Source organism: Bos mutus, chromosome 16, assembly GCF_027580195.1.
Source record: "Bos mutus isolate GX-2022 chromosome 16, NWIPB_WYAK_1.1, whole genome shotgun sequence".
NCBI lineage: Eukaryota > Metazoa > Chordata > Mammalia > Artiodactyla > Bovidae > Bos > Bos mutus.
In genome coordinates this window covers 46,559,884-46,573,768 of record NC_091632.1, presented here as the reverse complement: position 1 = coordinate 46,573,768, position 13,885 = coordinate 46,559,884, and the positions used below count along the sequence as shown (strand labels likewise).

General features: G+C 39.1%; 1 protein-coding gene across 7 annotated transcripts in view; it reads left to right on the top strand.

Annotated features, from left to right (window-relative positions):
• DNM3 (dynamin 3) overlaps positions 1 to 13,885 on the top strand; it is a 645,907-nt gene that overhangs the window by 250,078 nt on the left and 381,944 nt on the right. For all 7 annotated transcript variants that reach the window (XM_070385287.1, XM_005902409.2, XM_005902410.2 and 4 more), the window contains exons 7-10: positions 1,421 to 1,563; positions 4,851 to 4,986; positions 7,271 to 7,338; positions 11,043 to 11,181. In XM_070385287.1, coding sequence (XP_070241388.1) covers positions 1,421 to 1,563; positions 4,851 to 4,986; positions 7,271 to 7,338; positions 11,043 to 11,181 — 486 coding nt within the window. The remainder of the gene's footprint in view (positions 1 to 1,420; positions 1,564 to 4,850; positions 4,987 to 7,270; positions 7,339 to 11,042; positions 11,182 to 13,885) is intronic.

The window sequence follows — 13,885 nt, the reverse complement described above, 5'->3', positions numbered from 1 at the left end:
CCTTGGAAGGAAAGTTATGACCAACCTAGATAGCATATTCAAAAGCAGAGACATTACTTTGCCAACAAATGTCCATCTAGTCAAGGCTATGGTTTCTCCAGTAGTGATGTATGGATGTGAGAGATTGACTATAAAGAAAGCTGAGCACCGAAGAATTGATGCTTTTGAACTGTGGTGTTGTAGAAGACTCTTGAGAGTCCCTTGGACTACAATGAGATGAAACCAGTCAATCATAAAGGAAATCAATCCTGAATATTCATTGGAAGGACTGATGTTGAAGCCGAAACTCCAATACTTTGGCCACCTGATGCAAACTACTGACTCATTTGAAAAGACCCTGATGCTGGGAAAAATTGAAGGTAGGAGGAGAAGGGGACGACAGAGGATGAGATGGTTGGATGGCATCACCAACTCAATGGACATGAATTTGGATAAACTCTGGGAGTTGGTGATGGACAGGGAGGCCTGGCATGCTGTGGTCCATGGGGTCACAAAGAATTGGACACAACTGAGTGACTGAATCGACTCACTGACTTTAAATTTATTATTCTTTTCCCTAGATTTCTATAACATTTACATTTCTCTTGATTCTGAATTTATTTCTTAAGCCATGCAAAAAGGTGATCTTTTTTCCTGTTAATTCAGACTTAATTATATTGTAACAGAAAGAGCATTAGTCAGAGGGCTAATCAATCTGAGTTTATATCCCACCTTTATTCTCAATTAGTTTTGTCCCTCTAGGAAATCTGTTAGAGAATTTTCTTTATCCTAAGCTTGAGGTGTCAGCAGATGACTTCAGTGGAAATGCCAAAGCAAGTGGTTAGGTAGAGGTATCAATACCAGGGCTTTTTATATACAACCTGTTGAGGGTGTAAGCTAGGGACTAACCACAGTTGGACTGGGGCCTAAAGATGGAGGAAAGAGGAAACACCTGCCTGAGCTATAGAATGGAAAGGAAGTTAACAACTGACAGGTACATGGGTATGAATGAGCTCCACTGGTGGGTGAGCCTTTTGGTTCTGAGAATTCAGGCAGCACCTGTCATTCTCTGCTTTTTTCATTTGTTTCACATTCTAACTTAAGGTTCCTTTTCACAGGGTAGCTGATCTGACAGATTAGTCCATACTAAGGTGTCATTAGGCAGCTTCATTAGTAAACTTAGCTGCCTTTTAACAGGGTATCCCCGATGTAAAGAGATAGTCTCAGCTAGTGACTTTAGCTGAGGGAATTTTGACCTGGGGTGTAGGCAGTGGAGGAGAGAGCTGGAACTTTTCACATCTGTCTACACAGTCAGACTCACATGTGTGTATGACTTTCTAAGGTTTTGAGTGATCTGGAAAACAGTGAAGGCCAATTTTTATCTTCCGAATTGAACTTCCGTCTCTTATATGTGTGCATGAATTTGTTTTGTTTTATTTAGCAACTTACCAACCACATTCGAGACACCCTGCCCAACTTCAGGAACAAACTACAGGGCCAGTTGCTGTCCATAGAACATGAAGTAGAAGCCTACAAAAACTTCAAGCCAGAGGACCCCACCCGGAAGACCAAAGCATTGCTGCAGTGAGTCACCTTGCCCTTCCCTTGTTCAGCACTTGAAACTCATTTCTTCAGTTTGCTTTTTCCTTAGTCTATTTATCATGCTAGTTTCTAGGTTTTTTTCCCATAGAAGTAAAGTATATGAGGCTTTGTATATGTCATAAAATAAGCCTTGAATCTTTGTTTTCTTGAAGAATAGTTGTTGATCTTAATTCTGTCATTATAAATTTAACCAATGCCCAATCCTCTGCCCAGTTTTAGTGTGTTTTTCTAATTGGATTCAGTAAATGAGCAAAACCAACAGTGATAACTCAGTAGGGTTGTTTGCCCTTAGTCTTTAAAAGTGGGCTAGGTTCCTGTTGAAAATGTCATCTGGATTGTGCAACTGTTTCTGTTGGTATCACATGTACTTATTATCTTTTTTACTTCAGTCATTTTATATCATCTGTCTGTGTGTATTTTTCAGTGCAGTGAGAACCAAGGATTTAATTTTAAAAACTACAGACAGTAGGGCACATTTAAGTTTCTTTTTCCTATTTGGTAATGATTTTAATGTAGACCTTTAAATACACAAATGTGAAAACTGCCAAGTGTCTTTTTACTCCTTCAAGATCTTTTCTTCTTATCCTTGGGTTATTAGATTTATCCCTGAGGGTTCTTGGGTTAGGATAGCAGAGTTGTTGGAGGATTGCCATCCCCTTATGTCTTTTACCCTCATTCCTTCTTTTAGCTCCTTCCAGCCTCATCTATCCTTTTATCCCTGTGCTTCAAATTGCCCCAGGTCTCTGTCCACCAGAAGACCCCCACTGACCAGCTTACATCCCTGGATATCTGAAGTCCATCTCTAAAGATGATGCTTGCCACTTCCTATGGCCCCTTTCTCTCTGCACTCTTGTAATCACATACCCCTAATATGGCTTTTAAAATGCACAACCTAATTCCTTTTATTTGTAGGAGGATTTCTAAATGTTAAAATTATTTATGTAACATATTTAATGCATTATCTTGTATTCCTCCATGTAAAAAACAGTAAGATCATACAGAGGAAAAATTTTTTTTCTTGGATTCAACTTTCTCATAGTTTATCTTTTCTTTTTCTTCTTGGCTTTGGTTAAGCTCCTATTAAAAGTCTTCAAGTTACAGAGAAAGGAAAGCTATTTCTGTTTAGGCCCTAGGTCATCATCTTAACGTTCAACTGAAACTGTTGTCTTTGTAAAGACTAGGTTTTGCCTCTGTGATTCCATTGGACTCATTACAATTTTCCACAGTTGGATTCCTCCCTTGTAGGGAGCTGATTCACCTCCTTCTTTCCTTCCTGCCTCTCTCCCTCCCTCCCTTTCTTCATTACTTTCTCTTGCCTTGCTCACACCTCTGTGTTCTCTTTGATGTCTGGCTCTGTGCTATCTACTACGGATTCAAAAATGAATATGATTTTTAACCCTCAAGAAGAAACCACAGTAGAGCAGCAGAAACAGATATATAAACAACTAACTGTTAAAGTCTGATAAATGCTACATTTCTGGTAAGTATTAAATGTTAAGGAAGACCAGATAAAGAGCAGATACATGCTAGGAAGGGTGTGAACTCACTTGAATGAGACCCTGAAGTATGGGAGGAGTTTGTCAGGTGGAAGAAGGAAGTCAAGAGAATAGTGTGAACTTCGCTACAACTTGTTCTAGTGGGCCAGGTGGCTGGGGTGTAGGGAATGGGAAAGGAGTAGCTAGAGGTGAATTTTCAGGTGTTTCCCAATGTTTCATACCTTTCCAGGTGTTTAAAATTAGGTTAATATTAGCACATACATGAACATAGCTATATCCAGTTATATTCTAGATTTTTAGGCCTAAATATTTGAAATTCCTTTTACTTCATCCATAATTTTAAAGAGAGAGAATAAAAGATTAAGATTTTAGGTGGTTTGAATTTTTTCTCAATATAGTAGATTTTGGATTTAAAAATAGTTTCAGTGTGTCAGAATTGAGACTTTCTAAACCTACTAGTCATAAATACAACTAGTCATTTTTTCTGTATAACATATTTTTTTGCTTTGTTTTTTACCAACTGTCTTGAGGTAATCCATTCCTTCATTGAATTTGCTGAGTACCTCTCATATGCCAAGCAGGGGATAATAAATCATATGCATGGTCCATGCCCTTAGGAGAGAGACTGATAGATGAGTGATGGTGATGCCGTCTGCTACATGCTCTGCTGAAAATATGCTGAGGAAGCTGAGAAGGGGTCCTTCATCTGGGTGGCAGTGAGTGGTGGTGGTGGATAGAGTTGTGGATCATGGAAAGCTTCCTGAAAAAACTAATGCTTAAATTGAGTCTTGAAGGATAGATAATAACTAGCCAGACAAAGAAGCATAAGGCAGAGCAGAAAGGAAAATGAGTGTAAAAGCACAGAGACATGGTACTCATGGGGACCTCCAAATAGCTTCTTTTTAGTTGGTTTGGAAGGTGAGTGGGGATGAGTAGTAAGAGATGAGGCATCCAGGGCCAGACCCTGGAGAATCTTAGGTGATGGGGTCAGGAGCTTTCATTTTATTAAATTTTAGGGAGTCATTGAAAAACAAGGCTAGAGTTAGTTGCAGAGGGGCAAGGGTGGAGGGCCAGAAATTTGCATTGTTCTGGCAGAATGAGGTCTGCGATGCTGAGGTCAGGGAAGAGAGTAGCTCATAAAGTATGAGAGTACTCTGCTGGAGCAGTTGGAACACCAGGTGATAGTGATGTCACAGGAGTCCTGGCTCATGTTACTATTTTATATGAAGTTTTATTGCTTAGATGATTTTTTAAAAATTTAATCAGAGGATAATTGCTTTACAATGTTATGTTGGTTTCTGCGTACAACAACGTGAAATAGCCCTAAGTATATACATATGCTCTCTCTCTCTTGAACCTCCTTCCACCCCACCCTATATCCCACCCCTCTAGGTTGTCACAGAGTGCTGGGCTGGGCTCCCTGAGTTATACAGCAGCCTCCTACTAGCTATCAATTTTACACGTGGTAGTGTATTTCTAATTTAAGTATTTTAAAATGCCGTTTTATAGTTGCAGCTAAATGGCAGAATGTTTATTTAATGATGCAGATATTTAAAGTATATATTTTAAATTAGATGTCTGAAATAAATCTTGATAATGTGTATTTCATATAGTTACATTTTGAGCACTGACTAGAGTGCATTGTTAATTCTGCCAGTAGGTGCCACTAAGAACACCAGGAAAAGGGTTCTGAGGAATAACCATAGCAAATTCAGATAAAAAATGCGAAGCCTTGTAACTTTAACTTGAATTTATTTCTCTTTTGCAAAACAGGATGGTTCAACAATTTGCTGTGGATTTTGAGAAGAGAATTGAAGGGTCAGGGGATCAAGTAGACACCCTGGAGCTCTCAGGGGGTGCTAAAATCAATCGTATATTCCATGAACGCTTTCCTTTTGAGATAGTAAAGGTTTGTACCAAATGTTATTCTTTCCTTTTGTTTTATTTCATTTCTATTTTCTGTTCTACATAACTGTTCATAAAATGTTATATGAATGGTATGGGACTAAGATAATTCTTTAAACAAAAACCTTCTTACTCAGGTAGTGAAATTCAGGAGGGAAGTTATTTTCTTACTGATGGTTATTATTTTATTTAATGGAATCTAATGATATTTCAATAATTCAACAACTACTAACAGGTTCCTGTGATGCTTATTTGTTGTCTAATTTATTTACAAATGTTTCTTGAGCATCTACTGTGTACCAGTGACCTTAGGTGCCAGGGATCAAGACAGAGATACTATCGGGTGACAAAAGACAGAAAATTGACAAATAGACAAAGTAAAAAAAAAATAATAATCTAGTATTATTACATGATGAAATATGAGAGAGAATGGGATTAGATTAGCCACTTTTGATGGAATGTTCAGGCAAGGTCTCTCTGACTATGGGGCCCTTAAAGCATGACCAGAATGGCATGAAGAGGTCAGCTATAAGGATCTGAAGGAAGAAGGTTGTTTAAGGCAAGATGCCAAGGACAAGGCCCTAAAGCAAGCACCTGTGTAGCAGGTGAGGAACAACTGAGGCTGGTGCAGAGCTGTGAAGGGGAGGGGGCAGAAAATGAATTCAGATAAAGGAAGTGCCCAGTTTATGCAGAGCTTTATAGGTTGTGATAAACTGCTTACATTTAACAATGGGAAGTCCGGGGAGAGTTTTAAGAAAAAGTGTGACCTGATTTGGTTGGTGATTTTAAAAGACCACTGTCTGGTTGGATTATAAAGGAGCAAAAGTGAATTGAAGGAGACAAGATGGGTTAAACAGTAGGGCCGAAGCAGGGGTGAATCCACTTTGTTGGGGACCTGAAGCCTATACAATTTGGGGACCCCTCTTGAAGAATGCAAAATTATAAACACACAGGCACAGGGTCTTGTAAGGAATTTATGCAAGAGAGAAGTTCTGAAACTTAAACTTCTTTAGCTTTATAGTAGAAATGCCTCAACAGAGAGGCTTGAGAGAAGTGGATGGATTCATGATTTTGAAGAAAGGATTAATGGGGCTTGGATTGTTATGGGAAATGCAAAAGAGAGAAGATTCAAGATGACTCCCAAGATTTTGACTTGCACAACTGAGCAAATGTTAGTGTCCATCAGGTGAGGAAACTGAGAAAAAGTTCAGTGTGGAGGTATGAACCAAGAGTTTTGTTTCAGAGATGTTAAGTTTGAAATGCCCCATAGGCAGCGAGGTAGTTTTAGGGACTGTGTTACCTGTCTCACATACAGAGGCATGTACTTATGTCTTGGTGTGGGAGGCAGATGGGTAAATAGACAGTTTCATTAATATGTGTTAAGAAAAGTGATAAACTTCAGCACAGGGTGCTATGGAAACACAGTCCACAGAAACGAATCCCAGCCTGACTGTGTAAGGGAGCTTGGCTTCTGAGCTAAGAAGGTTGAGCAGCTAGTTAAGCAGGAATAGGTGGGGTGGGGTTGAGGAAGAGAGTTTTCCAGACAGAAAGGGAGGAGTGGTAAAGGCTGAGGTGTAGAACTAAAGCAGTTCATTGTTCTATGGCATAAAGTGTGAGGGGGGCGGGAAATGGACAGGCAATGAGGTTGGAGAGGCCAAATCTCAAAAGTTAGGGGCTGACCCAAATGTTCTCTTGATATCCCTTTCAGGTCTAAGCTCTATGACACTTTGATCCTACTTTCAATAAATTTAAGGTACCTAGAACTTCTGGGAAAATTTTAATACAGTACTCTATCCTGTGTAGGATTGGCAAAATATTATTAATTTCATCTTTTAAATGAATTTTGAACTCAGGTGCTTAACATGGCCAGGGAGAAGAGACAGCCATTGTTAATTCTCAACACAGCTGGACTACTGTTGTACATCAGGGGACACCTATGTATGCATTTGTCTGTGAATACATTTACTACATTCAGCAAAAGAGTGAAGAATTATATATTTCAAATGAATGGCCAGATTTATGTACAGAAGACATCCTTTATGTGCAGCACTCCTTATCTATAAAAGAGTTAAAATCTGCTGCACTAAAACTCCCAGAAATCCCTAACATTCTGTGTTGCCTTGAACTTTATATAAACAGATGTCTTGACCATCTGGATTTAGGTTAGGAAAGACATGAGTATCCATTTATTAATAATGGAGTAAAGTTGTTCTCATTTTTAAATATTCAACAATATTATTATTCAGAGGAATTGAGTGTCATAACTGTGGCTCATTTTGCTTCCACAGATGGAGTTCAATGAGAAAGAATTGCGAAGAGAAATAAGCTATGCAATCAAAAACATACATGGTATCAGGCAAGTGCTTCACGTTTTCCTTGTCTTCAGTTCAAGCTAATAAAAAAATTAGTGTTTATAAATGGCTAGTGAAGTAGCCTTTTCATCATCTGAGCAGAGTAGAATGTAGAGGTGGGAGTAAGAAATAAGAAATAGGAAATTCTTGTTTGAGTTCAATGATAATTTCTAGTATTGTCATATTGTCTTTTTCCACTGAAAAATCAAAAACCCTGTCTGCACTCACAGCACCATGCTCTTGACAATTGGGGATTTACTGATGAACAAGACCTTGTTCTCCAGAGCTGTATATTTCAGAGGCAAAGGCCAGACTTGCTCATAAGTGATCATCACTTACACCAAGACTAGATGGATTAATTTTGACTGGATTTATGGAGCAAGATTGGGGAAGATTAATGAAGGTGGTTATTTTAGAGTCAAATCAACTTGCCTGTTTTGAAAACAAGAATGATTTCAACAAGGAAAGGTGTCTTTGTGTATAAATGTGAATATGTGTGTATATGGGGTAGATGGCGATGCAAAGAGATGTAAGAGGCGATTGTTGAGGCTGGAGGAGATGAGAAGGGGCATAGAGTGGAGGAAGTAGTGTGAGCAAAGGCACGGAGGTGGCAAAGAGCAGCATGTGTTCATGGAGCAGGGAGCCCTGCATTTGGACTGGAGTTAGAAATACAGAAGGAGAGCAGAGAGGTGGTTGGGAGGAGAACTTGTGCCTGAATTCCCCCTCATATAAAGTGGGATTATCCTCATCTATTTTTATTAAAGAACTGGGATAAGAAAATAAATGAATTTAAAGCACATTTTGTGAGTTCGTGTTTAGAGGGCTAAATTCAATGTAATGGAGCATATGCTAAATTGATTCAAGGTCAGAAGACTTAGGTTGCCTACTTCATGATGATCTTACATGAAGGAGGGGGTCCCCAGTCTATCGGTTGATTGTGTCCCAGATTCTGCCTCAGGGCCAGCTTGAGACTATTTGAGGAACAGAAACTGAGAGAGCAAAACTTGACACTGAGTGTGACCGTGATGGGTGATTTTCCAAAGGAGTTATGACATTTGAATTTATCCTTATGAAATTTGGAAGGTCTACTCTGCTGCTGCTGCTGCTAAGTCACTTCAGTCGTGTCTGACTCTGTGCGACCCCATAGACGGCAGCCCACCAGGCTCCCCTGTCCCTGGGATTCTCCAGGCAAGACGGGGTAAATATGTAAATATGCATTCATAAAGTGAAAAGGAGAGAACATCTCTAACCACATCCAGTGTGTTTTTCTTAACCATCAACAGGATTTCTAAGTTCCCTATTAATTCTCTTCCCTCTCCCTCAACCTCAGAAGACATTTGGTATAGAAACTCTGTCTTTCTCTTTAGCTGAACAGAGCTAGTATTCACACATATTAGTCTGATAAATGCAATAGAACCAAATTATGTTTTGGGAGAGGGATCAAAAAAGTATTTTTGCTTAACTAAATACAGTGTTTTTATTTGACTTTTAAAAGTTTTTACTGATTACGTTTTTATTGAATGTAACTGCAAAAATTCAGGATTCAGGATTATAGATTTCTGATTTACATGTCCACCAACAGAAGAGATTGACTGTTACTATTATGCTGGAGTTAATTTGCCTATAAGCTGGTTGGTGACTCAGTGGTAAAGAGTCCACCTGCAATTCAGGAGCTGCGGGTTTGATCCCTGGGTGGGGAACATCCCCTGGAGAATGAAACAGTAACCCACTCCAGTATTCTTGCCTGGAGATTTGCATGGACAGGAGCCTGGCAGGCTACAGTCCATGGGATTGCAAGAGTTGGACACGATTTAGCAACTAAAATGCATGCACACACACACAAAATGATAAGAAGTGCACAATGTCCTGAGTATAACACATGCTAATAGTGCAATTATTTAGGCTTTTAAATATACTTAATTTAAAATGTTTTGTTCTCAACTGATTCTATTAGATATTTGAATAATAGAAACCACCTTTGCTCAGTGAGGATTTGATGGTCCTTCTTTGTTCTGCTAACACTGAATGCCAGTGATGAGCAAGGGATCCCTCCTTGTGGGGAAAACAAAGATAAATGCTCTAATGACTCTTCTTACTAGGATAGTCATAGGACCAAAATATGTGCTCAGATCACTGTAGTGCAAAATAAGATGCTGGGGTTCAGAGAAGGAAGACCAAGTCAGTGGCAGGACTGTAGAAAGCGAGCTGTGGGAAGTGGTTGCTTTGATCTGGCCTTTGAAGCACAGGTGGGATTTGGACAGGCTGAAATTGTGGGAAAAGTGAAATGAACATCTTAGATGAAGGAAAAGGCATAAAATATTAGCATGAATATGTTTGTGGAAAGGCAAATGGTCTGGTTTGGCTGAAACCTCATGTGCATGAGAGGAAGGAGGAAAAGAACCACAAGGAAGATTAGCGACAGACAGGGGAACAGTTTTAACGTCAGACTAAACAACGTGTAGTCTGGAGAAGTAGTTTGGAGAAGGAAATGGCAACCCACTCCAGTATTCTTGCCTGGAGAATCCCATGGATGGAGGAGCCTGGTGGGCTACAGTCCACGGGGTCACAAAGAGTTGGACATGACTGAGCGACTTCACTTTCACTTCAAACAACGTGTATTGTATTCTGTATCCAAAGTGGAGAAGTTACAGTTAACAGTATAGTATGACTGCTACTGCTGCTGCTGCTGCTAAGTCGTTTCATGGAGGAGGGCACAAAGTGCTAAGCAAATAAGAGACATAGAATGAGGCTGCTAAAAGGAAAGTGTAGAGGAAACTCTCCAAAGAGATACCATAAAATTGAGTGTTGAAGGAAGAGAGGGTAATCAAATAAGGGGAAGGGAGGAAAGTCTAGGATGCGGAGATCAGCCACCAGTGTCTGGAGCCTGCATATCTGTGGGCATAGTGTTTGTCAGGGTTCAAGATCCCTTTTACAGTAGATTTTTTCCATTGTCCTTTTGTTTAGATGTGAGTAATAATTTTTCATTTTTTGTGAAACACACACACACATGCATATACCTGCTTTCCTGAGCTTCTGCACAGCGTTAGAAAAGCCCTGTTGTGACACCAGTTTGAATTGATTCCAGCCAGATGAAAAAGATTCTTGTTACTTTGGTTATCATTTGTTATTTTTGTAAATTCACAATTTAGGCATTCAGGGTCCTAAAAAGCTAGTTCCACTTAACTGTCTTTTTTTTTTTTTCTCCAGCACCCCAGGATCTCAAACTGGGAACCTCTGAACTTAGTATAATACAGCTCTCCAGGAAAGAATATGTTATATAGTTTAGGAATGCTACTGTTTCAGTGTTCAAAATATGAAGATCATTTCCTACTCCATGAAGGACAAGAAAGGATTGTTTTTGGAATACTTTAGAAACAGAAATGTACATTTAGGACACCACTTCTATTGTAGCATTCCTTTGTCCTGCTGTGAAAGAGTGAGATGAGACAAATGACAGTTAAATATTGAAGGTCACATTATGGGCCTTGAAAACATTTGGGAAACTGTTTTTAGGTAGTGTTAATCATCTATAGAATGTATTAAAGATATTACAAATGATGCTGTGAATAGAATTAATCACTGTGTACTTTTTAAATGAGGATTTTTCATGCTTAGTTTAAGTATCATGCCAATTAAAACATTGTTAAAAGAGTACTGATTATCATTCAATTTAAAATATCTAACATGCTGTTTTCTTTCTTATATCCAGGACAGGGTTGTTTACTCCAGACATGGCATTTGAGGCAATAGTCAAAAAACAAATTGTAAAGCTGAAGGGGCCTTCCTTGAAGAGTGTAGATCTGGTAATACAAGAATTAATAAACACTGTCAAGAAGTGTACCAAAAAGGTAAGTTTGGATTATGTAACTTTCCAACCCTGCTACATGTCTCTCTTTCACTGACCCTCCACTTTGTTACGAAGGTTTTGTGTTTGTTCAAGGGGAAGGATTGTAAAAACTATTAAGTGGGAATCGCTTTCATGATAGTTGGGTCTCACCCCATTTCAAATAGCGTTGTTGTCTTAATCAGGTAAACACACTTTAGAATAATCAAGTGAATGCCCTAAACCAATTTTTCCTGTGGTACATGGTTGGGACTCATTGTTAGGGCAAGGGAACCAGTGAAATTGTATATATCAAAAGGTAATTCTTCTAAGTTTTAAATGAATTCCACTGGAACCTGGATGTCTGGGAAGAGGGCATTTTGGTGTAGTAGTTTAACTGGATCTTAGGGCCTGGGCCTAAGGATTTGAATCTAGATTCAAATCCTGGTTCTGCTGTTTACTTGCTGTGTGACCTTGAGCATCATACTTAATCCTTATATTTTTGTCAATTTCTCTGTGAAATGGGATGATGATGATAATAGTTATAATATAACCTCAGAGAAGATTAAACAAGATGATGTCAGAAACCCAAGGCACACTTAACACATTGATTAAACATAGTAAGTGCTCAGTAAATGGTGGCTAATCTATAAATGGCCATTTTTCTTAGCACCCAATATTCTCCTCCTTGTAATATTTATTGATGGAGAATAATAGGTAAGAGACTTCCCAATCTGGGGCCTCTTCACTGAGGAACATGGAGGAATTGTGTGGGACATGAAAAGGACACCCCAAATTGAAAAATGTAAGAAGGAAATCATTGATCATGTTAGGATAAGGTAGGCCTAGCCCTATGAGTGTTGATATTGTTACTTCATTTCTTGAAAGTGTATTTACTTCTGATTTTGTTGGTTTTGTTACCCTTCCCTTTCTGTATGGTTACAGAAAGTAATGTTCTAGTGAGTAATGTTCCTAAAAAACCAGTGGGAAGAATGAGAGAATGAGTATGAGTATTGGTTCCTAGTTAACTGGTGGAAAACTCAGTAGAAAAGATATAAGTAGTGAAAGAAGCTAAACTTAGGAATTTGCAATTGTCAATGCTAAAAGAACAGGAGTTCAGTGGAACTAGCATGGGGCCCAGAAGTGTCTCTGGAGCTTCAGAGCACTTCTCTAGTTTTCTTACTATTCTTCTACCTTGTTCCTTAATGTTGTTTTCTCTTCTTTAAAATGGGAAAAGCCATAGGCGTTAAAGGACCGAGGAAAAAGTAAATGGGGAACAACAAAACAGTCTTTATGTCAGCTCTTCATGCCAGCTCTTTGTTTGGAAACTTGAAGCCATTTAATAATACTTCATATCCCTGATATCCTTGCCTTTACCCCAAAATGCGGTCAGTCTTGTCACTTGTGCAGTATTGGTCTCCTCTTAACTGGCTTGTTGAAGTAACTGGTACCGTGTTCTCTCTTTAACCCCATGGGTTGCAGCATGCAGGTGTCTTCTTCAGCCAAGAGTTTCTCTTTAGGTTGCCCGTGCTTTCCTGCTCTCACCAGTAAGACTGTCTTCTTTCCAATGGCCACTTGTGCTGTTCGTCCTCAAATTTGTTTAGCCAGCTGTCCTTCTCATTTGAATAAATTGATCAAATGCAAGAAAGACTTTTTTTTTTTTCCATAAAAACTCAGCTTTGGAATGACTTAAAGTTTAGCTACAAAAGCTCTGCTTTGGACTAGGTATAGGTAGAACAAGGTTAAAAGGATGTGGAAGGACTTATAAAAACCTAGATGGGCTCTGTCTGCATTCAGATTATTTCCCAAGTGTCTTTAGGTTTCCTGTCCACTTTGAAGAAAGCAAAACTGGAAATCATAGACAGAGGATGTGGTTTATGTAAGACAGAAGACACATAACTCCAATCAGCAGATCCATATGCAGAGAACAGGCCTTGGCCTTACATCAAAAGATTGGCACATGTGTGTACATTTATGTTTTAAGTTATATAAAGTGTTTATGGTATGTATGAATCTTTTTTTTTTTTTTTAATCTTTTCCCATTGTATCCAACTCACTGGAAAACCAATAGTCCCGATGGCATGGGATGAGACGGCTTGTTCTTCGACACTTTTTGGCTTTTATTCTTTGCTTTCCACCCTTTGAACCTCCCTTTTCATTAAGCTCTCTAGATCAGGCGTGGTTGTATATTTATACTGTCTTCTCAAAACATTTTATTTGTTGCCTTAAGTAAAGCCTAGCTTTCTTCCTGAGATTCTTGTTTACCCTTCGGCTCCCTTTGTTGAAGGATACTTATTGGTCAAAACTCAAAGAATCTAAAGGCCAGGATCAGGTACGACATGGCCTACTTCTCCCTTTGTGGCTTCCAAACATTATTCCTTCACCTTCCTGTAACAAGTCTTCCTTCAAGGCCCAGGTGTTACCAGCTCTGCCAACCTTTTCCCTTCTCTTCATTGTCACCATCAAGTAAGTCCTGGTCACTCCCTTGCATTCATCAAGATATTTAGAACTTGGCTTGCATTTTTCCTCTCCATCCTAAACTCACCTTCGGCTCAGATGACTTCAGCAGAGATCATGTTCAACACCCAGTAGCTGCTGTTCTTAGAGACCTATGATTCCAGTAATCCTCCATTCATTCCACCCTAGCATCCCACTCCTGTGACCTCTTTCTGTCCTTGTCATGGTGGACAAATGTTCTACCAATAGATTCTTCAGAAATCTCAAATTCT